Source organism: Myxine glutinosa, chromosome 8, assembly GCF_964187855.1.
Source record: "Myxine glutinosa chromosome 8, kmMyxGlut1.1, whole genome shotgun sequence".
Classification (NCBI taxonomy): Eukaryota; Metazoa; Chordata; class Myxini; order Myxiniformes; family Myxinidae; genus Myxine; species Myxine glutinosa.
Genome location: NC_136268.1, coordinates 150,710,133 through 150,737,894, shown reverse-complemented (window position 1 = coordinate 150,737,894; position 27,762 = coordinate 150,710,133). Strand labels below are relative to the sequence as shown.

At 45.4% G+C, this 27,762-nt stretch overlaps 1 protein-coding gene across 1 annotated transcript; it reads left to right on the top strand.

Annotated features, from left to right (window-relative positions):
- The first annotated feature begins 55 nt into the window (after window positions 1–55).
- On the top strand, window positions 56–27,762 carry SLC35C1 (solute carrier family 35 member C1). The gene is made up of 3 exons (XM_068125398.2): window positions 56–489; window positions 10,999–11,185; window positions 25,981–27,762. The coding sequence occupies exons 1-3, from the start codon at window positions 205–207 to the stop codon at window positions 26,550–26,552; spliced, it is 1,044 nt and encodes a 347-aa protein (XP_067981499.1). The 5' UTR covers window positions 56–204; the 3' UTR covers window positions 26,553–27,762.

Below are 27,762 nucleotides of genomic sequence, written 5' to 3'. Positions count from 1 at the left end.
TAATTATATTGATGCATGTCGATCTCAATACACGCAGGAGGAAGAAGAAGAAGAAATAGTGAAGAAGAAGAAAAGACGAGGAGGAAGAGGAACATTGTCTTACCATCCGGCGGGAAACACGGAAGTGTAGTTTAGTACCGTGACGTGACCTGCCACGATATCAGAAGATTTGACAGAGAAAGCTGTTGTTGTTGCGGTTCATGAATGACTCCGAGACTGCGTTTCAACATGAAGGAAAACTTCATGATGCAGGCGAGCAAGATTGCCGCGGTGGTCGCTCTTTACTGGGTGACGTCCATCAGCATGGTGTTTCTCAACAAGTACCTTCTCAGTAGCCCCGAAATGAAGCTCGACGCGCCGCTCTTCATCACCTGCTCGCAGTGTTGGATCACCGTGGCCCTCTGCCTTGTCATGCGCGTCATGGCTAACGTTTGGCCTGCTAAAGTACAGTTTCCACAGCTGGACCTCAGTCTGGATATCTTGCTGAAGGTGACGTGACGTGTTGGGGACTGCTGATTTATTACTTGCAAAATCGAAGATTGTGGTTGTGGTTCTGATTGTTTGTCTGCCTGTCTGTTTGTCTGCCTGTCTGTTTGTCTGTTTGTCACCGGCCTACAGGTCACAATTCTAAACCGATCGTCACGAAACTTCACCAAGTTGTATAGGTCGTCCCAATTGAGAAGCCTATTGTTTTGGGGGGTCAAAAGGGCAAAAGGTCAACATAGGCCAAAGGTCATCAACTTTGCCAAATTTCTAAAATCCTCAATTTTCATCCGATTGACTTGAAATTTGAAGAGGACTTGCATATCTGGTCACTGAATTCAACCACCAAGTATATTTGAATGAGGTCAACATAAGCCAAAAGGTCAACATCGGCCAAAAGGTCAACACAGGCCAAATTTCTAAAATCCTCAATTTTCATCCGATTGACTTGAAAATTGAACAGCATTTGCACATTGTCACTAAATAGGGAAACTAACTACTTTTGAGGACAAAAGGTCAAAGATCAACTCAAGGTCAACCTTACAAAATCATTTTTCATCTGAAAAATCGTCACTTTTCTTCCTGTTGACCCGAGCTTTGATCAAGATTGTCAATTTTAATCTTGATGAAATGGACAATTTGCTGTATCAATGGAATTTTTTTTTCTTGGGGGTAGGGGGCGGATTTTGCAAGTATCGTGCTCCGCATGACGTCTTCTTGTTTATTTATTTGCAGATTCTTCAAGTACAGGTATATTGTGATTCTTCAAGTATCTGTCTGTCTGTCTGTTTGTTTGTTACTTGCTGGAAAAGATTCCGGCAAGTATGTTGGTTGGTTGGTTTGTTTGTCTGTTTGCCTGTCTGTTTGTGCACAGTACTACGTCTTCATCGTTGCACATAGAATCGCCATACTTTACACACATATTTGTCTTGCCCTGGAACAGACTGCCCAATTTTTAACTCTCTCGGCCCAAGGCCTCCATTATGACGTCATAATTCAATAATTCGACAAGTTCAAAACTTCATCCAATCAAGATGCAATTTCTTGAGCGCCATGTCGGCATAAACTGGTGGAGAAAAAAAAAGAAGATGACGTCATCGCTCACGTGGTTCGGCCGCCATCTTGGAAAAACCAAAAAACCTTTGCACATCTATATCTCCGAAAGTGCCGTATAGAAAAAATTGAGACATGGCTCATTGTAAATAACTCTCCATGGGGAATAAAATATGTTAATGATGATGTCATAGATGCCTCCATTATGACGTCATAATTCGACAAGTACAAAACTTCATCCGATCAAGATGAAATTTCTTCAGCATAATCTAGGAATAAATTAGTTTAGAAAACAAATAATGGTGATGTCATCAGTCACGTGGTTCGGTCGCCATCTTGGAAAAACCGAAAAACTTGATCCAAAATGGCCGATAAAAAAAGTACATTCCGGCAAGTCCTCGGTCTCTGACCGATTTTTCATTCTGTTTGTCTGTCTGTATTTTAATCGCCTACAGGTCACAATTTTTACAGGTCAATTGTCGCCTACAGGTCAATTTAAAAACGGATCTTTATGAAACATCACCAAATGGTAGAGTTGGTCATAAGGAAGAAGACTATTTATTTTGAGGTCAAAAGGTCAACAACTTAAGGTACAATTTCTAAAATCCTCAATTTTCACCCGATTGACTTGGAATTTTAAGAGGATTTGCGTATCTGGTCATTGAATTGAACCACCAAGTATTTTTGAGGTCAACATAGACCAAAGGTCAACAACTTATTTTGGGATTTCGCAAGTATCGTGCTTTGCACGACATATTTATTATATTTATTTATTTGCTGATTTATTGATTTTTTAGCACACCTGGAACGTAGTTCCGGAGAGCTTATGCGATGGCGCGTCGTCAGTCCGTAAACACTTGAAACTTCTTCTCCGAAACCGCTGATGGGATTGTGACCAAATTTGGCACAAACGCTGCTTGCTATGTTGCAACTCAAGTTTGTTCACGGCATTAAAAAAAATCGGGGTCTAAGGGAGTCTACCTGGGGTCGAAGTGCATCCAGGTTTGACCCCCCCCCCCCCCCCCGCCCCCGGCCCCCAAAAAATAGGAATTTGCTTTTTCCTCTGAAACTGCACACACTATTTCGATGAAACTTGCCCACAACCTTCATCACCTGTGATGTACCAAAGTTTGTTGACGGCACTAAGAAAATCTAAGTCTAAGGGGGTCTATGGGTGGTCAAAGTGAGTCTAGGTTTAACCCCTCTGTTGCGGAACTGCCGCCGGCCTTCTTCCCTTACCAAGGGGGGATTAGTCCCCTTGTCTTGACTGACCTCACGCGACCCGAGACCTATTACGTCCCTTCCGGACAGCGCTAAATAGGGGTTCAGGACCAAATTCGCTGTTACCTAAGTACTAGCGCTGCCCTGAAGCGAGGACATAAGCCTCGAACGAACCACGTGTGTTTGTGATACGCCGAGCGGTTGCGTACATGTGATCCGCGCCGTTATAGATGGTGGAACCCGATTCAAGCGGTTCTATTCGTACCACGCTTAGCCAATGGAGAAATCACGGTAACGATCAAATCAGAAGGAAGAACAGAATTTATTTACACTATACAAGGATTGGTATAAGGAAAGGGACACAGAGCAAGCCTTATACAGTCTTACTTAATACCCCTGGACAAACGGGCCCGTCTTACACACACACTCACACGGGGATTGCTGATCGGCAGGATGATGTTCTCCAGCGCGTCCAGGAATGGCTCTTGTGCAGCTCTCTCCGGTCCCCGACACGTCCCGTGGAGATGGAGGCAGGAGAAGGCAGGAGCTCGTAGCGTGTCGCCTGAACAATCGGGTTATCTCGGGGCGCACGGTAGTGGGCGGACTTTGGCGCGACTGGCGGTTATTCACTCGCTTATTCACTCGCGGTTATGGCCGCGTTCACTCGCGTGGCTGAAATGCGCTCTGTTCATTACCAGCGCGTTTGGCTGTGCCCGCGTATGTGCACGACCAACGCCTCTTGCTCTATCTCCTGGCGCGCACGTTCGATTGCGAGGGTCAAAGTTCAACAACGGCGAGTGATGCAAATTCTCTGGCACATTCCTCTTGCGCCACTGGTGCAAGTCAAGTCCTTCACAACGCGCTTATCCTCTGCAAGTCCTCAAGTTCCCTCTCTGCAAGTCCTTTTGAGGGCTTTTCGTCTGGGCTTATATAGACCCGCCCCACTAACCTTCTGGAACTCACCAGACTCTCTTCACCACGCCCTCTCACGCCATTCCGCTCGAGCTCTGATTGGCTGGTGGCTCTTACCGTCCCCCCACGCCGTTGCTCCGAGCTCAACCCTCCTTCACCTTTCGAGGCCCTGCCTTGTGTTAACTTGACTAGGGGACAGCCAAATGGGACACGGGATGTATTGCACCCATAGAGGTAGAATGGAGGTTGGAGCAAAATGATTGGGGGGCCTATTCTCCTGTCTTTACACAACACAGGTACTAAGAGGGGAAATGGCCTATTCTTACACATACTAAGACATAACTATACTACAAATGGGCCTATATGTTGCTCGTGTGACTAACTATGGGGGGCAAACCTTTAACCTTTAATGACTTCAATGTGCCAATCTCAAAACCGCAGCACCCCCAAAATAGGTATTTGCTTTCTTCTCAGAAACTACACACACAACTTCGATGAAACTTGACCACAACATACAACACCAATGATGTACCAAAGTTTGTTCACGGCATTAAAAGGATAGGGGTTTAAGGGGATGTGTGGGGGGGGGGTTTGACCCCCTAAAATAGGTATTTGCTCTCTTCTCCGAAAGCACACACATAGTTTTGATGAAACTTGATCGCAACTTTCATCACTCGTGATGTACCAATGTTTGTTCAAGGCATTAGAAAAATCGTGGTCTAAGGAGGTATGTGGGGGGGTGCTTGCCGTCCAAAATGGTGGGGGGTGCTTGTCGTCCAAAATAAGTATTTTTTTGTGTGTGTTTGTTTAAAGTCTTATGATTACGTTAGTATGATTCTATATGCTCCCTTGTCTTCTAGAAACCATTTAAATTGGTCTAAAATACCGTGATACTGTCTAAAATACCTATAATCGATGTAGTAAACTCCTTTATTATACCAGGTGAGTGCCATGGGGTATTGCCCCTATTTTCTATGTTGAGGCTCCAGTCACGGACTATATCATCGTCGTCAAGGCCAGATCCTAAATAAAAGAGCTGCATAAAGAGAAATAAAGGAGAGAGAATGTAAAAGTGAGGTGTGAAAATAAGTAAGAAAAGTGAATGATGAAAAGTGTAAGATGTTTGTTTGCAAGAAGGAGAGATTGAAGCTAGCCCGGTAGCTGGAGTCTGAGTGAGACAAAAAGTAAGATCAGCAATCCTGGCACGGAGAGTGTAAGGTAGTTCCGGGCACCAGTTTAACACTGAATCTGAATTTTAACCAGTTAACCAGTCATTTTAACCAGTTTAACAAGTCTGAATGGTAGTACTACCCTGAGCGGTTGCTCTTTACAACCTACTACCTAAAAAAACTGGTCCAACCAGATGGGTGTTTTTTTTAGGAGACGCCATCTCTTTACTGGATGGCATTTGGCTGCCTTAACAAGTATTGTTTTGAGTTTTGCAGATTGTCACAGTCGCCATCCCCACAGTGAAGCCAGTGAGGGTAGTCGGTTTAGTCGCTGACTATCCGACCATGCGGCAGATAGCTCTGGGTTACATGTTAACAGTGGCAGTCAAGAGACCGACCTGACAAGTTTATTTACTTGTTATTTAGTTTATTTTCTTTAGTTACCTCCACCACCAAAGGTGGATGGAGGGTTGGAGGTTATGTTTTCACCCCTGTCTGTTTGTCCATTTGTGAACAAAATATCTCAAAAAGTTGCGGACGGATTCGGATGAAATTTGGCAGAGATGTAGCGTATGTGAAAAGGACGAAATGAGTAGAGTTTGGTGAAGATCCGGATTCGGTTCCGGCCACTAGAATTTTAAAGTGATTCTTCACCATTGGGATATAGGGCCAAAAACGATACATCGCAGGATATCTTAAAACGTTGTGGACAGATTTGGACGAAACTTGGTGGACAGGTTGTGTGTGTGACAAGGAAGAATCGATTCAATTTTGGTGAAGATCTGGATACAGCTATTAGAATTTTTAAAAGTGAATTCTTTACCATTGAGTGATATGGCCAACCAGGTGGAGGTAGGCTCTCTACTGAGTGCCGTTCTCGTTTATTATTTGATTATTTACTTACTTGTTTGCTGATTTATTTATTTACTAGCGAGGTAACCGTGCTACGCATGGGTGGGAGGCCAAAAGCAGACAGACAATGCGGAAACGGCAAATGCGAAACCATGAAGGAATAAATTCCACATTATTGTGCCACCTTCAGTCAAATGTCAGACATGGACAGCCAGTTCGTGAATGACTTGGGCATTTGTTGATTTTTTTTTCTTTTTTTCACATAGTGGCCAAGTTTGACACGACTCGATATGATACGCCTCATATTCTTTTGTGGGGCTAAGTTGTCGTGGGTAAGGGAATTAAACAATTTGATTGATTAGAACTCAAGAATATCAACTCATCATTGTATATCAATATATTTTCACCAACAAGATAGAACACTGCTGTTTCCTCTGTTGGTGAAAAGGTATTGATGCATAAGGATGAGTTGATATTCTTGAGTTCTAATTAAATTGTTAAATTAACTCCGAGATTAATGGTTCTTCTAACAAAATAAGGCAGTATTCGAGATAATTCAAAGTATTCAAAGTATTGTTGCGGATATGAGGCCTGTATTTTTTTGATTGTGTTGTATTGTGGTAAATTGGTGATGATTATTGTTTATTCTGCGCCCCCCTGCCTCCGGAGCTGTGTAAAGGTGAAAGGGCATCCCATAATTAGTCCACAAGCATACACGTCAGCCAAATAATAGAATACCCCTGTTTGATAGTTATCTCTTATTCTGTGTTTTAGGGTAAGGCTGTGTCTCCCATTAATTGAAGTACTCCATTGCACCAGTGAAAGAGAATAGATCCCCTTTCATTCCCATCCCCAAAATCCCCATTCCTTTTACATCCCCTCTCGTGATTGCCAACCCTCGATTGCCAATTACCTCCCCTCCAAAACCGCCATTGACCACGAGGCAGGGAGGCAGGGTCGGAGAAGAAAGGCGTGTCTCCACCTCGTCATAGAGGGGAGGAGTGAGCCAGAGGGTCGCATGACCAACCAGGGCCGAGGTGAGCACACCGATGGGCGTGTCCAAAAGGCCGGCGGCTTGATCGCTAGAGGCGCTATAAAGGCGCGCGCGCAAGTGGAGTGAGTCAAGAGTCGTCAGTGGAGGGTCAGTGGTTGCGTTGGTTGCGGTAAGAAGTCGGTGGTGAGAAGTGGTGGCGTCGAGTGGTCAGTGGTTACGTTGGTTGCGTTGAGTTGTCGGTGGTGAGGAGACACCAGGGCCAAGAGAGAGAAGGTTCAAGGTCAATTACCAGCAGTTGCGCCAGAGACGGCAGACGCGCCCTGAGGTGAGCCAGAGAAGCAGCTTTGGCTCCACAAGCAGCGTTGACTCCACCAGGCAGCTTCAACCCGTTACCCCGCGGGGACCAGATAGCGGTGGCATCGGTGGCCGTCGAGGTCCAGCCGACGTCCCGTGCGGGATCAAGCCCGAACCATCTGCCCCAGCTGAACCTTCCCATTCCTCCTTCCAGCATTCATTCCTTTCCTCCACCTTTCTTGTGTACGTGAGTTTGTTTTGTTTGTTCTGTCCCTGGGTTAATGAAGTCTGGATAAGCTAGTATTTGCACTGTGTCACCTGCGTCTTATGTGTTGTAAATAAACTTGATTGCTTGCTTTTTGCTTATGTGTGTAAATAGTAAATAAATTCAGTAGTATTTCCAAACCTTTCTTTGCCTTCGTCTTCCTCTTTGCATTCGTCGTTTTAGTCTTTTCCCTCATTGAGCAGCTGCGGTGCGATACGGCCAAAGTTCTGGGTGAATCGGGTGAGTCGGGGATCCTGTAACGGTCGCGGTTGGACCATCCGCTCGGCCCATCATAACATCTAAACCGCGATCAGTAACAGTATTATGACATCACATTAAATATGAAAAATAGGGGCAATACCCCTGGGAGCTTACCTTGTAGAATAAAGCAGTATACTACACTGACTAAAGGTATTTTAAAATGTATCATGGCATTGTAAACCAATTTCAAAGGTTGCTGGAAGACAGGGCAGCATATACAATCATACTAACGTAATCGTAAGACTTTAAACAAACAAACAAAAAATACCTACTTTGGGAGACAACCCCCTCACCCTGTATACCTCCTCGGACCCCAATTTTTCTTATGCCTTGAACAAACATTGGTACATCACGGGTGATGAAGGTTGTGGTGAAGTTTCATTGAAATTGTGTGTGTAGTTTCTGAGAAGAAAACAAATACCTATTTTGGGGGGCAACCCTCCCATAAATTTCAAAGACCTCCTTAGGGTCCGATTTCTTTTTTTTTAATGCCATTAACAAACTTTGGTACATCACAGGTGGTGAAGGTTGTGGTAAAGTTTCATCGGAATTCCGTGTGTAGTTTCTGAGAGGAACGCAAATACCTATTTGGGTGGGCGACCCTCAAATAAATTACAAAGACCGCCTTAGAGGCCGATTTTGTTTTATTTATTTATTTATTTATTTTTAATGCCGTGAATAAACTTTAGTCACAACATAACAAATAAAATTTGTGCCAAGTTTGGTCACAATCCCATCAGTGCTTTCGGAGAAGAAGTTGCAAGTGTTTACGGACTGATGGACTGACGGATTCTCTGCTCACCTTCACTCTTTCATTCCTCTTTTCTCCCGCCTCTGGAACAAACTCCCTCACTCTATTCAATCCCACTCCTCCCTCCAGGTCTTTAAAACAGCTGTTCACCACCATCTCTAATATTCACCCATCCAAAACCTTGATCTTTTTTCTACCCTTGTTAAAACAACCCAAATCCACCTCTTTCAACCTCCGACTTCATTACTGAAATTCCTAGTCGTGTTCATTTGCTTTTTACCGTGTACCCCTCCTCCTCTTCCCCAAGCCCTCTCCCTCCCACAGATCTACCGATGCCCCGTTCTCTACTGTTGTTGTGCTTGTGTGCTTTCCTCTCTCTCCCCCTCTTGTTTCTCGCTCCCTTTATTGTATGTTTTATGTGTCCATGCATGTTTTCGTGTTTAATGTGTTAGCTCTTACACGACCCTTGACTCTGTATTCAAAAAAACATAATACAATCTTACTCTATAATGTTCCAAGATTATGATTATTGCCTTCTCGATGCACATATTACATATAACTTACTTCTGGCAATTTCCTTGATACAAGAGTAAATCTAAGGTATTCAATCACACGGTCCATACTATCATCGTCTTAACACGATCTACAGTCACATGAAAAAGTAAGTACACACCATGTAAAGTTTTGACTTTTTCAACATATTTCAACATACAGCTATTTGATCTTCATTTCAACAATATTGATAGATAAAGGTGATATAATATAACAAATATCATGAAACATTTACATTTTGTAGTCCATTGTATAATTTAAATAAACATAAATGCAAATTTCGCATGGGGAAAAAGTAAGTACACCCCTACATTTATCACTACTTCAAATACCTAAAATTAGAATCAGGTGCACCAGCTCAGGTGCAAATGATTAGAACATCGTTAGAGAGGATCTTGGAGGAACCTGTCGTATTTAAACCTCAGACATTTAGTTTGGTTTGCTCTTTGTTGTTGAAGTGATGGATGCTGTGAAGAGAAACAGTTTGGGATGGTTTGGTCATGTGTTGAGGAAGGATGAAAGTGATTGGTTGAGAAGAGTGATGGAAATGAATGTAGAAGGAAGTCGAGGACGGGGAAGACCGAGAAAGACTTGGCTAAAGGTGGTGGAAGAGGAAATGCGGGCAAGGGGGTTAACAAGGAGAGATGCAGAAAATAGGGCAAAATGGAGAAGATTGTCATGGGGACCGCAAGGCTAACCCCCGCTCTTGCAGGGAAAATGGCCTTAAAATGCCTGTTGTTGTTGTTGTTTGTTGTTGAAGTGTGCGGCATCACCATGCCTAGATCAAAAGAGCTCTCTGAGGCCTTCAGAAAGAAGGTTATAGATGCCTACGAGTTTGGGAAGGGATATAAAAAGATCTCCAAACAATTTGAAATCAATCATTCAACTGTCCAGAAGATCATCTACAAATGGAGAAGATTCCAAACAACTGCCAACTTGTTCAGGCCAGGCCGCCCCAGCAAGTTCAGCCCGAGAGCAGACCGCAAGATGCTGAAAGAAGTCTCTAAGAACCCCAGAATGTCATCACGGGACCTACAGGTAACTCTTGCCACTGTTGATGTCAAAGTGCACGAGTCTACCATTAGAAAGAGGCTGCACAAATTTGATCTACATGGGAGGTGTGCCAGGAGGAAACCTTTGCTGTGCAGAAAGAACATCAGGGCAAGACTAAAGTTTGCCAATGAACACCGAGGCAAAGACCAGCACTTCTGGAACAATGTTCCCTGGACAGATTAGTCAAAGGTAGAGCTATTTGGCCACAGTACCAGAAGACGTGTTTGGCGAAAACCAAAGACAGCATTTGACCACAAGAACCTGATACCAACTGTAAAGCATGGTGGTGGAAATATTATGGTTTGGGGCAACTTTGCTGCATCAGGGCCTGGGCAGCTCACCATCATAGAATCCACTATGAATTCTTCATTGTACCAGAGGGTGCTTGAGGATAATGTGAGGCCATCTGTCGGAAAGTTGAAGCTCATCCGAAGGTGGACCTTGCAACATGACAATGACCATAAACATACCAGTAAATCCACCAAGGAATGGCTGAAAAGAAAGAAATGGAGGGTTCTGGAATGGCCAAGTCAAAGCCTGGATCTAAATCCCATCGAGATGTTGTGGGGGGATTTGAAACGAGCTGTGCATGCAAGAAACCCCTCAAACAATCCATTACCTGTGGGGCCTTGCGTCTACAAAGGGGTTGTGGCTGTAGTTGTGTGGGGCAGAGTTGTCTTGGGGTGGGGGGGGCAGAGGGTGAGGGGGGGGAGGGTGGGTGTTAAATGGAGAATTGTTTTCATAATTTATCTTTAATTTGTTGAATTAAACATGGAAGATGTTTGGGGGGTTGGGGAGGTAGTGAGAGAAATGGGAAAATATGTTTTGAAGATGGAGAGGTAAGAGATGTGCAGTGAATGTACACCGAGTTAAACAGCTTTTGATGGAGATGTTAAACTTTTTAATGACTACTTTTAAATAAGTCCGTTTTTCAAATGCACGGTCAAAATTGAAGTATAGACAGTTCACAATTTGCGTTTTTATTTTCATTTTTAATACCAATTATTTTAATAATTAGTGATACAAAAATTTCAGACTTTCGAAATGATTCTTTGCATGGACTTCTGGGTGGTATATCCAAGTTTATGAACCTATGCCTCCTGAAATGTGTGGCTTTAACATCTATCTGTTGTTTCAGGTTCTCCCCTTGTCCATTGTCTTCATGGGCATGATTGCCTTTAACAACCTGTGTCTCAAGTCTGTTGGAGTAGCCTTCTACAATGTGGGTCGTTCACTCACCACTGTTTTTAACGTCATCATGTCCTATGTGCTCCTGGAACAGACTACTTCACTCCGTTCACTGCTCTGCTGTGCCATCATAATTGGTAATGTTTACTTCCATTCATTTGTGCCCTAATGACACAATTTAATCCTAATCATTTGGTAGATGCAGTGTAATTGACTTTAACAACTTTAACTGCATTTAAATGCAGTGTAATTGCCTATTGACTGCCGTTATTGAAGCTGGAGAAAGAAAAATTATCGGAATTTTAGGAAACTTTTTTATATTCCTGCAATTAACCTGCAAATTCCTGCAAATTTTGAAGCCCTGGTGTTGGGCTAGCGGCTAGGGTGCCGGCTTAGGATCCCAGGATCCTGGGTTCGAATCCCTGTCGATCGCTGAATTAACGCCAGGGGGGTTGACTCAGCCTGTTCATCCTTCCGAGGTCGGCTAATTGAGTACCAGTTCACTGGTAATTCCCTGTTTGTCGTTAAAGGCGGCAAAAAGGGTTGGCGTCAGGAAGGGCATCCAGCCGTAAAACATTGCTTCAAAAAGGGGACCAAAAAAACAACAACAACCACGGTTCCCGAAAAAGGCCAACCCCCGCTTTGCGGGGAAAAATGGCCTCTAAAGGTGGTTTTATGTTATAATTAGCCAAGGGAAAGTTCTTGTTTTCACACAATGTGTTAGAATGGCCAACAATGTACAAGCAAGGAGGGTTTTGATCAAGATGTGTGTGTGTGTGTGTGTGTGTATATATATATATATATATATATATATATATATATATATATATATACATATATATATATACTAGCTTGGCTCGGCTCGCTGTGCTCGCCTCACCAAGCGTCGTTACTGAGGAACGGGCTTATTTTAGCTGAGAATAATGACTGTACCTGAGTTGCTGTGTTGTCATGATTTACAACAATCATAACACAAACAATTATTTTGCACAAATGTATTTGTTGTGTTTGTGATATTACATTTTTATAGGCAATTTAGGTTGAAGATTTAGGTTGAATGTTTTTTTTTTTCAAGAAAGAACTCCTCTGCACATACATAGGGGAGGGGTAGGTGCAGACTGGAAGTTTGGGACGATTACACCTCACCACCACGTAATTCAAAACACCTCAGCACCAAGTAATTCAAAACACCTCACCACCACGTAATTCAAAACACCTCACCACCAAGTAATTTAAAACACCTCACAGCCATAGAACACGTAATAAAAACACCTCACCACCACAAAATTAAAAACACCTCACAGGCATAAAACACATAATAAAAACACCTCAAAGCCACGAAATTAAAAACACCTCACCACCACGTCATTTAAAAACACCTCACCACCAAGTAATTCAAAACACCTCACCACCACGTAATTCAAAACACCTCATCACCAACTAATTCAAAACACCTCACCACTACATAACTAAAAACACCACCACCACATAATTGTAAATACCTCACCACCACGTAATTCAAAACACCTCACCACCACGTAATTCAAAACACCTCACCACCATGTGATTTAAAAACACCTCACCACCACATAATTCAAAATACCTCACCACCACGTGATTCAAAACCACCCCAACGTTATTAAAAACACTTCACAACCACGGAAACAAAAGTTTGAGGGAGTCGCTAAGTGACAACACAGACACTGCCCAGATGTGTAGATATATATATTAATGACTGTACCCGAGTTGTCGTTTTGTCATGGCTTAAACCAATCATAATTCAAACAATTATTTTGCACAAATGTATTTGTAATATACGTGATATCACATTTTATAAACAACTAGGGCATGCCCGTACTATATATATATCTAAAATTATATCCCCCCCCTCTATTTACATGAAATGGTTTGGTCCAAAGCGAACGGCTTGCGAGTACGGTGACAATCCCCCCCCTCTATTTACATGAAATGGTTTGGTCCAAAGCGAACGGCTTGCGGAGTTTGGTAAAGAAATCGCCATAGCTCGGTAACTACTTGTCCGATTAATATTGTTACAGACGTGGCTTGGATGTTATTTACCGAGCGGTTTTATGGTATGACCACGTCTGCACAAGTTACCCGATTGTGCCCGAACGTTGACTAGTCGCGCCACGCTGGCTCAATAAGAAAAAGAAGACACCCGGCTGGGTTACAATAACACAATACGACACCAGGGGTTCAGTTCTCAAGACCTCCGGAGGAGGTTATATTAAGGCGGAAGGTTAGATTACAACTACAAGAGGGACAGCATAGAAAGACAAGCACTTAGACACAATCTTATATTAACCCCGGACAGACGACAGACAAACGGGACAAGGCTGACTCACACGGGGGTTGATGAAAAGGACAGGCGGGTAGCGATGGCTCCAGGTGCACCTGGGCTCAAAGGTCAGAATCGACTCGGTCCGGTCCAGAGATGCGGGGAGGTCGCAGCGCTCGGATGGCGTCTTGTTTGCTCAAGCTGGGGGGCGCATCTGACTCAGCGCTCGCAGGTGGCTTTCCTTCTCCAAGCTGGGTGCGCATCTCTCGTCACATCCGGCGCGGGGCCGCGTATATCCGGCGGGGAGTGACACGCCCTCGGCTCGTTAGCTCCGCCTCGTGGAATCGGCACGTTGCTTCTCATTGGGTGCGTGCGGGGGGGTTTACCAGGCTCCGCCCTTGACGAGGAGCTGACAAGGAGCCCCTTCGTGGTAACCCCGTGGAGCGCATGGTCTGGAGCTAATCGAGCCGGTGTGAGGACGCATCCTCCCCCGCTCCGCCGCCATCTCCTCTGTTGTTGTTGTAATTGTTGGGGAAGAAGATGGAAGGAGGTATGGGAAAGGTCCTAAACTCACTACTGATGCCATATAATCACATTCTGGTGCAACGAAGAGTCATAATTAATGGAGACGAGGCCTTAACTGACATAGAATAAGAATAACTAGGAAGATGTCCGAAAGTTGTCTACGTGTGGTGCGGTGGACCTGGGCACGACATTTAATGGGGGAATAAGGGGAAGGTCGGCTCTACTGATTGTTATTTACATGCAATGGGACTAGGGAATGGGGGATTGGGGAAAGTTGGGGAGTATTGGAGAAAATAGGGGAATATTTACAAGCGGATATGGAGGCCAAATTCCATATTCGCAACATTGCACCCTTCTCTACCCTCGGGGCGTCCCGACCCGATAAATTTTTACCTACTTTAGTGTGGCACGCAATGTAGTTCCCTCTACTATTAACTCTACCCTGAGTGCGACAGTTTTACAGATATTCACAAATGAGTAAATATGTCCCCCTGCGACGTTGCACCCTTCTCCTCACAGAAACACACCCACAGGATAACCGAATCCGGAAAGAATCCTCAAACTAAACATACAGCCGGTAGGGAGCATTATTTACAAGATTACGCTGATATCTACACTACGATCCAGGACCTGTTTTTGGAGGAACACATGCAGATGTTATGCATAGAGAGAGCGCGCTTGCCAGCATCGATACACCAACCCACGAGTGCTCTGTGGCCGACGGCCTTTAATAACGTGCAGAGCACCCTTCCCGAGCATCAAAAGCACCACCCCACCACCAATCGGTGCAGTCACCATTGTTCATTGGAATAAAAATAAATTCGACAACCCCTAACCCTGCAGGTGTCTCTTGCTCTTCTTGTAGTGCACTTGGTGGTGTTAACTATTAGTGGTTCACCTGTATGGCATAGGTGCCACGTTGATCCATAGGTCCATCCCCGGGTGGTGCTTGGCCGCAAACGAACTGCGGTCCATTGTGGGTGGCCACAAACATTGCGGTCCATATGGTGTATCGATCCCGGCAGCAAACAGCGAAAGTGCAGGCCCACAACTGCGCAGCCAGCACCTCTCTCTCCTCTCTCTCTACCCCAAAGCCAGATCCTCGGAGGTGGGAGACAAAAGAAGAAACAAGTGAGTAAGGTGGTAATGGCGCAAAAGTGCACGCAATGTAAGGTGATGCACACTGGGGGCACATGGGAACCAGGTGAGACAGGTACGTTCCTATCGTACGCCCCCCCCCCCCCCCACCAGGTAACCTACATGGCCCCTCCCTTACCCCTTACTGTATCCACAAAACACAACACTACCCATAAACATCTACTTTACAAATCAACAAACATCCCTACTGTCTTCCCCGTTCCTCCCATATACCAAATTCGTCTTCTCTCCCTCCTAACCAATCAAATTTGCCATTTTCAACTCTCATCAAAATTTGCCATCTCCAACTCAACATCATAATTTGCCATTACCAATTCATCATCAGTCCCTCCTAGGGAGGGAGAGATGGAATCACCCCAATGTCTCATCCACGTCGTGATGCGTCTCACAAATCCACAGCAATCTCATTTCCTGCACACAGAACAAAGAAAACACAGGTGTGGAGTCATCATCATCACCACAGGTAAGTGGCTGCGTATGGTGCGACAGGTTCATCAATCCTAACTATCGCCTAAATGACTTTAACAACTTTACACTACCCGGGGTCTTCCTCCGGCCAAACCATTGGCCCTCTTACTCTATGGGTTCTAAAAACCAATTCCCATTGGCCAACCTGTGGTGCTTTTCAATTTGGGGTCTCACTCCCCCGATTCATCTCCCGGTGCCCTCGTACAATTTCTGGGCCGTGGCGTGTACCTCTCCCAGTGGGTCTACCCACCTGCACCCCTCCACCACTGCAGTTGCCTCCGAGCTTACCTGCTCCTTACCCTAACCTATCTACCTGGGGAAGGCCCTCTGGCGCTCTCCCCACTCCGTGCCCTCTCTGGCACTGGGCTGCCCGATCCACACCCGGGATCCTCAGGCACCCACTCACAACTACCGGCTCCCAGAGCCCACCTGCGGCCTCACCTGGCCGACATCCTCACAGTGGTGGAGTGCCCAACCAACTACACACACTAACAGGCTACACGCCCAGCCATTTCCACAACACTAATGCACCCATCCACAACACCATTCTGCCACCGCACCACAAATGCCAATATCCAACCACAATTTACCTGCACCCTCTACCTAACACTTACACTACCCGCCCCGGGTATCCGTGATGGGGGTCCACTCTTCCCCCATTCACACCTTCACACCATGCACACCACTCCGTACCACTTACTCCATCTCTCTCCACACACCTGTACTTGCACACCTGTGCTCTCACACCTGGTGCCACCTGCACCCTTCTCTCCCCAAGCGCATTCGCGCTGATCCACACACTCACTACTCATACACTGCTCCACACACCTGTCCAGTTGCACACCTGTGCAATCACACCTGTTCAATTCTCACACACACGGCATCATCTCAGCTAACTACTCCCTTCTGAAACTTGCGCTTCCCAGTCGTCCCTTTAAACTATTGCGCTCCCTCGTCATTATAATCCACACTAATCTACCTGCGTCCCCACTACAGGTATCAGTCACTAACTAACCTTAACGTCACCTAATGTCATCTTCGCTAGATCCCTACACACAATATCCTAACCCACCCGGGCTAGTTTTCACTGCCATACACCCCATAAACCTAGTGCTCCTTTGCCCCCCATGGGAAGGATGGTGGATTTGCCATCCCACCACATCGGGGGTCTCTCACTACCAATTTTGCACATCAAATTTCAACAAATTAAAAATTTGCCAATCACTGCCCATCATCTGCCAATCACTACTGCCAATCCCTTGCCAATCATCAAATTTTGCTTTTCTCTAATTTTGGGTCCAAAACACTAACCTCATCACCCAGTCTACTCACTAATACCTCTCGGTGCGCCAATCCCTGTCCAAAGCCCGGCTTCGTAAAGCCAAGCAATGGATGCTGGTTGTTTTGTGCCAGCGGCTGGATGCGTCCGGCACTCGGTGCAGGGACGGGGGCTTACCCGGGCCGAGATCCCACGCATCACCTCGGCGTGGAGCCATCCAATGTCCCGATCTCGACCTGCCGGAATGCCTCAACAAAAGGTGGTCGCCATGACGACCCTTTCTATCGGGCTGCCAGCTCCGCCTAGTGGAGCCTGGACGCGGCCGTTCAAAGCGAGGCCCGGCACGCACCGAGGGCCTGCTTCGGCTAAAAGTCGCTCTAACCTCTAACCCGTGTAACGTCGATGCTTCACCTGGACGCTTACACCCCGCAGCCCGTTCCTTGCTCACACATCCAGCTGTGCCCATGCTCCTCGTACCGTTCCTTACACACCCAGGCACACCCATTCCACTCACAGCCTTGGTCACACACCTGACCACCGAACACTTTGGCACACATTCGTTGGTAGCACACCTCACCAAAACACCTCTTCGCGCCCCCTCCTCTGTCACCTCCTCTGTGACAATCACAGGTGTGCTCTCATTCGCACACCCAACCACGTGCCTCACTACCAATTCCAGCGTGCATTCCCACTCACGCTCTACCATTCCAGGTGTGCATCCTTCCATCCCAGGTGTACATCCTCGCTCACCTGTCACAACTAACTCACGCTCCATGTCACTCTCACTACTTTCACCTCCATTCCTGACAGAGCACTCACCCTTACTCTTGACAGCGCACTCTTTCCCCATGCACCTGTCCGTCACACACCTTTCTCGCGCACACTCCTGCGCACACTCTCCCGTCACACCCTCTGTAACACTCCCCACAGGTGGACACTCTTCCTTACTTCTGACAGCGCACTCTTTCCTCATGCACCTGTCCGTCACACACCTTTCTCGCGCACACTCCTGCGCACACTCTTGCGCACACTCTCCCGTCACACCCTCTGTAACACTCACCACACCGCGCTCCCATGTGCTCCCTCGCACACACGCTACGACCGACTCACTCTCGCCAGCACACTCACTCCTTGGTACACACTTTTTCCTCACACACCCCAGAGTCGGACTTTCTTGCACACCTCCATTTTCGCACACCAGACCTGTCGCACACTTCACCAACGGCCTCTCACGAACACCCGGGTCTATCTCGACCCCCAAGCCTCTTAAATCCCCTGGCGCATCATACGCACGACCATATTGGTCACCACTTACACCGGGTCCTCTTCCTCTTCGCTTCTCCTCCATCACCTGCGAATCCCTCATCCGGTTAATGAGCACATCATCACGATCCAAACACAGACTTTGGACCAATTCTTTTATCTCCTCTTTTATCTCTTTGTTATCCCCTCTCCGTCGCTTCTTAATTTCGCTCACCCCCTCTTCCACTTCTTTCCGTGTCGCTTTCAACCCTCCTAATACCGCAGTGTTCCTTTGAACCTGCTCCACTAACTCCGTCTGTCCCACCGTCAGCTGCTCCACCTCCTGCGTCATGTCCTCTATGCCCCCTTGTAACTTTACAGTCCCCTTTCTCACCTCCTTCTCCATGTGCTCCTTACAGTGCCTCACCTCCTCGCGCACTCCTCCGACCTCCTCACTCACACCTCTTCTAATCTCCTCTCCCTCTACCCCATTTTTCACTCCCTCTATCTGATTCTCCTGGGCAGCCATTCTATTTTCTACCCCCATTAACCCATTTTTCACCTCCTTTATCCCGTTGTCTAACCCCTCAAAATTATTGTCTAACTTCTCACTGGTACCCCTCGCTTCGTCCCTCATTACCCCCATCTGGCTTCCCATTACCCCCAATCGCTCACTCCGAGCATCCATCCGGTTCCCCATTTCCTTCATTTGGCCCTCCAATCGCTCACTCCGAGCCCTCATCCGGTTCCCCATTACCCCCAATTGCTCACTCCGAGCCCTCATTTGCTCACAATGAGCATCCATCCGGCCCTCCAATCGCTCACCCAATCGCTCAATCTGGCTCCCCATACTCATCTGTACAGCTGCCTGTAGCTGCGCAATGAGGGCCTGTATGTCAATCGGCTGCATGTTAAAGCCCGGTGATACAGCGGGCTCGGCTACCGCGCGCTCTTGCGAGGCGCCATTTTGCGTGCCTGCTACCCTCGCTGTTTCGCTCTCCTCATGTCCCTCATGTCCCTCAATTTGGTCCTGGACCGACCCTGCTTCACTCTCCCCTACCGGACCCCAGCCGTCTTGATCCGCCATAGCGCGACTTTCAAAATTCGGTTTTTTATTTTATTTTCGTAAAACAAATTCAAATTTCGCCGTTATAATTTCGCGCGGGAAACGCGCTCCGAATCGATTCTACTTGTTACCAATTTGGGCCTAATAAATTTAGTCCCGGGTTCGAATTCCACTCCTCGACACCAATTGTTACCGTACTAACACAATTGGTGTCCAAAATTTGGGCTAAATAAATTTAGTCCCAGGTTCGAATCCAACTCCTGACAACCAATTGTTACAGACGTGGCTTGGATGTTATTTACCGAGCGGTTTTATGGTATGACCACGTCTGCACAAGTTACCCGATTGTGCCCGAACGTTGACTAGTCGCGCCACGCTGGCTCAATAAGAAAAAGAAGACACCCGGCTGGGTTACAATAACACAATACGACACCAGGGGTTCAGTTCTCAAGACCTCCGGAGGAGGTTATATTAAGGCGGAAGGTTAGATTACAACTACAAGAGGGACAGCATAGAAAGACAAGCACTTAGACACAATCTTATATTAACCCCGGACAGACGACAGACAAACGGGACAAGGCTGACTCACACGGGGGTTGATGAAAAGGACAGGCGGGTAGCGATGGCTCCAGGTGCACCTGGGCTCAAAGGTCAGAATCGACTCGGTCCGGTCCAGAGATGCGGGGAGGTCGCAGCGCTCGGATGGCGTCTTGTTTGCTCAAGCTGGGGGGCGCATCTGACTCAGCGCTCGCAGGTGGCTTTCCTTCTCCAAGCTGGGTGCGCATCTCTCGTCACATCCGGCGCGGGGCCGCGTATATCCGGCGGGGAGTGACACGCCCTCGGCTCGTTAGCTCCGCCTCGTGGAATCGGCACGTTGCTTCTCATTGGGTGCGTGCGGGGGGGTTTACCAGGCTCCGCCCTTGACGAGGAGCTGACAAGGAGCCCCTTCGTGGTAACCCCGTGGAGCGCATGGTCTGGAGCTAATCGAGCCGGTGTGAGGACGCATCCTCCCCCGCTCCGCCGCCATCTCCTCTGTTGTTGTTGTAATTGTTGGGGAAGAAGATGGAAGGAGGTATGGGAAAGGTCCTAAACTCACTACTGATGCCATATAATCACATTCTGGTGCAACGAAGAGTCATAATTAATGGAGACGAGGCCTTAACTGACATAGAATAAGAATAACTAGGAAGATGTCCGAAAGTTGTCTACGTGTGGTGCGGTGGACCTGGGCACGACATTTAATGGGGGAATAAGGGGAAGGTCGGCTCTACTGATTGTTATTTACATGCAATGGGACTAGGGAATGGGGGATTGGGGAAAGTTGGGGAGTATTGGAGAAAATAGGGGAATATTTACAAGCGGATATGGAGGCCAAATTCCATATTCGCAACAATATGAAACCTTGAAAAGGCACATCCTCGGGTCCCCAGCAATATACCTGGCAAGTTTAAAGTATATCGGACCCGTGGTTGTCGAGAAACAGCGGTCACAGACACACAGACAAACACACACACACACAGAGATTACTGGAATTATAGATAGATTGAAGTTGAAAGAAAAAATTTTCCCGAAAAAATTCCAAAAATGATAAAAATAATTGGAAAATTTTTCAAAGAAAATACCCTTAAGACATACCGACGGGAGAGATATGTGCACACCAGAAGTTTGGTACGATTTCACAAAAGATTGAGAAAGTAGTTCAGTGACAAGACAAGACAAGACAACACAACACAACACAAGACAGACACTGCACAGATATATATATATTGTCACATGCCTGCCCTTTGGTGAACACCTCAGGGCGAAACAGATGCCCAAACGAGATTTAACTCCGAGGCGTTCATTTCAATGGCGGACCTTCGTTATATGCGCGGGGAGCAAGTGGGGAAGAAGCCGTGAGCGCTTACCTGCATGGGTCCACCCGACGTCTTCGCACCTGGATAAATTAACTCAAACGACACGGAATTAAACTGCACAAAAATACGGGCTTTATTAAAGAAACTGCCGGTAACAAAATAAAACATGGCCAAATAAAAACTATAATTCCTAAACGGAATATCCCCACACAGACTCTATTACAGACAAAGGGAAATATAAAAGAACGAAAATAAATGTGTGCGATTTGTTGTGGGGACTTAGCTCCTAGTTGCTCTTGAACCCCGTCAGGAATCGTCTGAGGCCTCTACGTCCTTGCGTGCGAAAACGCGCTCTTTGGTGCGCAGTAGGCCTTGGCACGCAGCTCGCTCTTCCAGCCGCGCTTGTCCTCACGATCTTGTTCACCAACACCAACACCACAGCCAGACGATGCAAGGAAGACCAGAGCCTCGACTGTTCGTTGTCAAAAGCCGGGACTTGAGAAACAAAGAAGAAGAGCGATGTCGGGACACTACCGTTCACCACCAGATCCAGAACCCGAGAGAGAAAATGTCCGCCGTTCTAATTGTTTTGTATTCATAGCTCTGACGTCCTCCCACGACATCTCCGTGTCTGCTCCTTGTCCATGTGGCTCCATCCAGGTAATTATCCCGTTTCCTCCTGTCCCGCATGCGCCATAAAAACTACCTCCGTTATTCGGCCGTTTGCCTCAGAAATTAAGGACCGACCAGCTATCCGTCCAAGGCTGGTGCATACTGTGTGTGTGTGTGTGTGTGTGTGTATATAATAAATAAATAAATAAATAATAAAAAAAATATATATATATATATATATTAAATAATTAATCGAAAAATTAAATAATTAATTGATGCATTGATTCATCCACAAATCAAAAATATCCCTCATAGCCACATCACGTGGTCAAAGTCATATCCAACTATCAGCTTCCTCACTCAAAAGGTGCCTGAAATATTGCCCAGACGAGAAACAAAATAAATGATTGAATAACTGTGTAACTTAAATAAATAAATAAATAATCGTAAAATAATTAATTTCTCAATCAATTGGCTAATATCATACCTAAACCACCACTGTTTCATCCGAATTTCTAACTTTTTGAAAATTAATAAATCGAAAAATTAAATAATCAATTGATGAATTGATTAATAAATAAATGAAAAATACCCTTTGCAGCCAAATCACTTGGTCACTGTTGTGTCCAAATATCAGCTTCCTAACTCAAAAGGTGCCTGAGATATTGCCCAGATGAGAAAGGAAATACATAAGTACTTAATAAATCGTTAATAGTTAAGTGATTAAACAATTAATTGTGTCATCCAAAAATTTTTAAAATACCATTTTTGCCAAAGCACGTCACTATTGTGCCATAATTTCAGCTTCCTAGATCAAAGAATAGCTGAGATCTCCTGGACATACCAGAGAACCTTGACCTTTGACCTACATAGTCAAAACACATTGACAGCCTCACGTTTGTCCTTCGGAATCCTCTGGCAAAGTTTGACAAAGATAGCTGAAAGCGTTCTCGAGTTATGGCACTCAAGGACAAACAAACAAACAAGACAGACTGACATATGACCATAAATTGAAAATTTTCATCATAACAAACACACAGATAGACAGAGGTGAAAACATAACCTCCATCCACCTTCGGTGGTGGAGGTAATGGAGATATAAATAAAATGAGTGAATGCATGGAGGGTAAAATGGATGAAAGTATAACGGAGATGAGAACACAAGGGGGGGGGGGGGGGGGGGGAATTGAAAAACGACAACAGAAATAATATGAAGGAAATAATGAATGAAATTATTGAGATGAAATGTGAGTTGGGGGTGAGGTTGGAAGAAATAAATAAGGAACTCGGAGAGCAAATGTATGGATTGGAGAGGAAAATGAGGGGCAATTGGAGGACAGTCTGGGAAAACTAGCACAAATTGGGGGCACAGGCGGGAAGAGGTTTGTTGGGTAATGTCCTGGAAGAACATTGTGCCGGGGTCAATATTGCTTTTCTCCAGTGGAAAGAGATCGTCCACGTGACAACCTAGATGGTATTCATAGAATACTTACCCTGCGCAGTCAACTTGGTGTGAGCCAACTCTTCTGTTTTTTAAGGTTGTTTTTTTTCTATAATCCAAAATGGCTGCCAGACCATGTAAGCGATGACATCATAAATTTATATTCTCTAAAGTCTTATAGAATTGTTGCATAGATCACGCTCAATAAATTTTAAACTGATCAGACTAAGCGTTCCTGTCAAATTATGATGTCATCATTATAGCACCAATGAGGTCATCGTTAACAACACCTATTTGTGTTCTTTACAATGATCCACGTTTCAATTTTTTCCATAGAGCGGTTTTGGAGATATAGAGGTGCAACGTTTTTCGGTTTTTCCAAGATGGCGCCTGTACCACATGACCTACGACGTCATGATTATCATTAAAATATTCTACAGGAGGAGGTGCTCCTATGGTGAAAATTTCGTGTCCATCAGACCAACAGTTGCTAAGAAGAATAATTCATAATGATCGGATAAGTGTTGTACTTGTCGAATTATGACGTCATAAAGAAGGCACTGATGACATCATCATTAACATATCTTATTCCCCATGGGGAATAGTTGACAATGAGCCAGGTCTCAATTTTTCCATGGGGTGGTTTCAGAGATATAAAGATGCGAAGTTTTTTTAAGATGGCACCTGCACCACGTGACCTATGACGTCATAATTATCATTAAAATATTCTACAGGAGGAGGCGCTCCTATGGTGAAAATTTTGTCAATCGGACCAAGAATTGCAGAGAAAAAATTTCATACTGATAGAATCAAACGTTGTACTTGTCAAATTATGACGTCATCGATACCTTAATTATGACATCATCATTAACATATCTTATTCCCCAAGGGGAGAACTTAAGATGGTGCCTGTACCACGTGACCTATGACGCCATAATTATCATTTTAAAAAATTCCACAGGAGGAGCCGCTCATATTCTGAAAATTTCGTGTCTATCGGACTAACAGTTGCAGAGGAATTTTTGTTTTTCATCCTGATCAGATCAAGCATTGTGCTTGTCGAATTATGATGTCATAATGAAGGCACCGATGACATCACCATCAACATATCTTATTCCCCATGGGGAGTACTTGACAATGAGCCATGTTTCAATTTTTTCCATTGAGCGGTTTGGGAGATGTGGAGCGTCCGTACCACGTGACCTATGACATCATCACGAATAAAAAATATTCGAAAGGCGGAGGGACTCCTATGGTAGAATTTCGTGTCAATCGGAGCAATGTTTGCTGAAAAAATGAATTTTAAAAAATGCAGACACGTACGTGCGTACGTGTGGCGTACGCACGTACGTAACCGAATGCCTAACCCTGCTTTTTGTTTTGCGAGCGCATGGTTACAAGGTAGAAGGGCAGGGTAACTACTCATGAGATTGCCAAAACATTAACATAAAAAATAACATAAATATTATTATTCCCTGCGTTTTATTATTCCAACATCGACCACCCAAATCTTCTTCAAACTCAACGAGAAACTTTTTATTCAAATTCCACAAATGTTGTACAGAAATTCTGCATCTGATAATTCTTCTTCTTCAAATTTGTAAAGCATTACGAAGAAACTCGGCTATGGATTAACTAAAGGCTCCTTTGGTCACCACTGTTATGTCTGGAGGCATATAGAGCCTCACAGCTCTGAAGACACCATAAAACTTAAAAAGATGAAGAAGATCCCTCCGTGTCCATATTCAGTGAAGCAATGGGTGGAATTTGCTAGCGACATGCAGTATTTTGAGAGACCTCCGGTGCCAGCCCCAGGTGTTCACACACTTTGGATTAACAATGGTGCCTGAGGAGCACAGACTGGGGGTATGTTCTCCCCCTCCCCCTCCTGTCCTGCTCTCGCCCCTCACCCTCCTCTTGTTCTCCCCCTTCACCTTCCTCTTGGTCTCCCCCCTCACCCCACCCCTCTTTGTCTACCCTCCTCTCTCCCCTATCCTTATTTGTCTCTCCCCCAACCCCTCTCTGTCTCACCGCACTCCTCTCTACCTCTCTCCACCCCTCCTTCCTCTTCTCTATCCTCCCCCTCCCCATCCTCTCTCCATCCTCCCGCCCCTTCCCTCTCTCTTTCCCTCACTACCACTCCCCTCCTGAAACCACTCCTCTCCTGGCCCACTCCTTCCTCTTGGAATGTACAGTATCGTATAGTGACATGTGGTGAGGCTTTGCTCTCCCCTCCTCCTTTCTCCATCCCACCCCTCTTTCTTCCCTCAAACCATCTCCCCACTGCCTTCCCTCTCTGTCCCCTACCCTTCTCTTTCTCCCCTACCTCTCTCTCTCTCTCCCACCCTTCCCCTCCCTATATATTTTCCTCACTTCCACTCCCCTCCTCGCACCACCCTTCTCTCCCAGAGTGTACAGTATAGCGACGTGTGGTGAGGCTTCACTCTTCCCCCCCCCCCCCCTCCTTCCTTTCTCCCTCCCCTCTCTCTCCACCCCTCCCTGTTGCCTCCTCTCCTCTCCCCCTTCTCCCCTCCCATCTCCTCCTCCTCTCTCTCTCCTACCCCTCTTTCTGTCTCTCCCCCACCCCTCTCTCTCTCTCTTTCCCCCACCCCTCTTCCCTCCTTTCCCACTCCCTTCTAATGGATTATTCAGGGTTTTAAAGGATAATTCTAAAGGGTCTTATTCATTTCTCGGCTTTGCTTGTTTCCCATTAAAAATGCCAAACTGAGCTGCTTCCTTCAGACACGGGAGTGATTTTTTAAAATATATTTATGATCTTTGGAGTTAAATTTTGTGAGGCTGGAACTTATTTCATTAACTTACATGTTAGAAACTGTTCGCCATTTGCGATTTCGCCATCCGCGAGATTTACAGGAACGTAACCCCCGTGGACGACGAGGTTTTATTGCATGTATATAACATGCAGAATATGTTCTTGTGAGATGATGATGATGTTTGCTTGATTCTCGTTTTCCTGGCTGTCTAGGTGGCTTTTGGTTGGGTGTAGATCAAGAAAGCCAGCACAACTCGTTATCCAAACTTGGCATACTTTACGGTGTCCTGGCAAGTCTGTGTGTGTCGCTGAACGCCATCTACATGAAGAAGGTTTTGCCATTTGTCGAGGGCAGCATCTGGCGTCTTACTTTCTATAACAATATCAACGCGAGCCTTCTCTTTGTGCCGGCATTCCTGTTAGCCGGTGAAACTTCGGCTCTCGTTTCCTTCAATAATTTTGGCCTCATTTCTTTCTGGGTTGTTATGCTTGCCAGCGGCTGTTTGGGTTTCTCCATGAGCTACGTCACGGGGCTACAAATAAAATTCACGAGTCCCTTGACGCACAATATCTCGGGCACGGCCAAAGCTTGTGCGCAGACTGTAATCGCCGTAGGTTATTTTCATGAAGTCAAGACGTACCTCTGGTGGGCCAGCAATTTACTGGTCCTCCTTGGCTCTTCGTCGTACACCTGGGTCCGGGGCATGGAGATGAAAAGGGCACAGAAAGATTTTATGGATGAAGTTCGGACAGGATCCTTGGAAAAGGAAAATGAAAGCACTTGATGTGTGTGGTATGACCAAAAACTGCTACCCAATACACAAGGACTGAAGTGTGGGAAGAAAACCCAGAGAGAAACTGCCATTGCAGGAAAAACTCTTATTTGGTTTCAAAAACTTTTCTTTTTCTTTTTGCCTGGGATTTGTGAATGTAATATTTTTGTTTTATGGTTTGTTTTCCCCACACTTCTTGTTTCTCGGATGACGCGTTGTTGGCTTTTTGGAAATCTGTATGATGTCACACATGTACTTGGGTGGTTTGCCTTATTTTCAATGCTTTGCTTAATATTTCATGGTGGTTCATTGTCCCGATTATGATTAGACTTGTGGTTGTAGTCGGGTAGGTTTTGAATGTTGAGCATTTCTTGCTACAATTGACTTATTGAGTTTCTTTTAGAAGCCATGATTTGTACATTATGGGACTTCACGGTTGTCGTTGCCATAATCAGAAGCCCCAGGAATCCCCCTGGAAACCCAAGGCCCCAAGGACGCCGGCCACTCTGACCGGGTTCACCCAGAGATTGGGTAAAAATGAAATCTTAAATAGTTGTCTTTGTTGTGCAAGTTGTAATTTTCGTGTGTGTGTGTGTGTGTGTGTGTGTGTGTGTGTGTGTGTGTGTGTGTGTGTGTGTGTGTGTGTGTGTGTGTGTGTGTGTGTGTGTGTGTGTGTGTGTGTGTGTGTGTGTGTTATATTGACATCTTGTCAATTGTAATACAAGAGATTACATCTTCATTCAAGATGTAGGTGGAATGTTGGACTTTACCTGAATGATGATTATGAGTTGTTTTTCTGCTTTTATTTTTAATAAAGTTGTATTTAACTGGGTATATATGTATAGTGTGCTATGCAATTCTTAGCATTATTCTACACTGTAAATGTAATATTGGAGTTTGGGTTAGTGACTGTTTATTTTTTATTTTTTCTGTTGTGAACCATAAAGTGGTTAATTTGCATTATTGTCTTTTGCTGACCAGTTTGGTCATTTTTTCACAACTGATGGTAATATTACTGAGGTCTTTAGGTAATGTTTGTCTGACTATCGGTCCATATCTAACATGTAATGATTACATGAACGGTTTGGCTATTATCTGTCATGCTGCAAATGAATTTTGTTGAGTCATCTTTGGAGTCGTGGATGTATTTTCACATTTTGGAGTTACGCTATGTGCTTGGATCATCTGCAGGCGTCTTTTTCCACTAAAATATTGGAGGCTT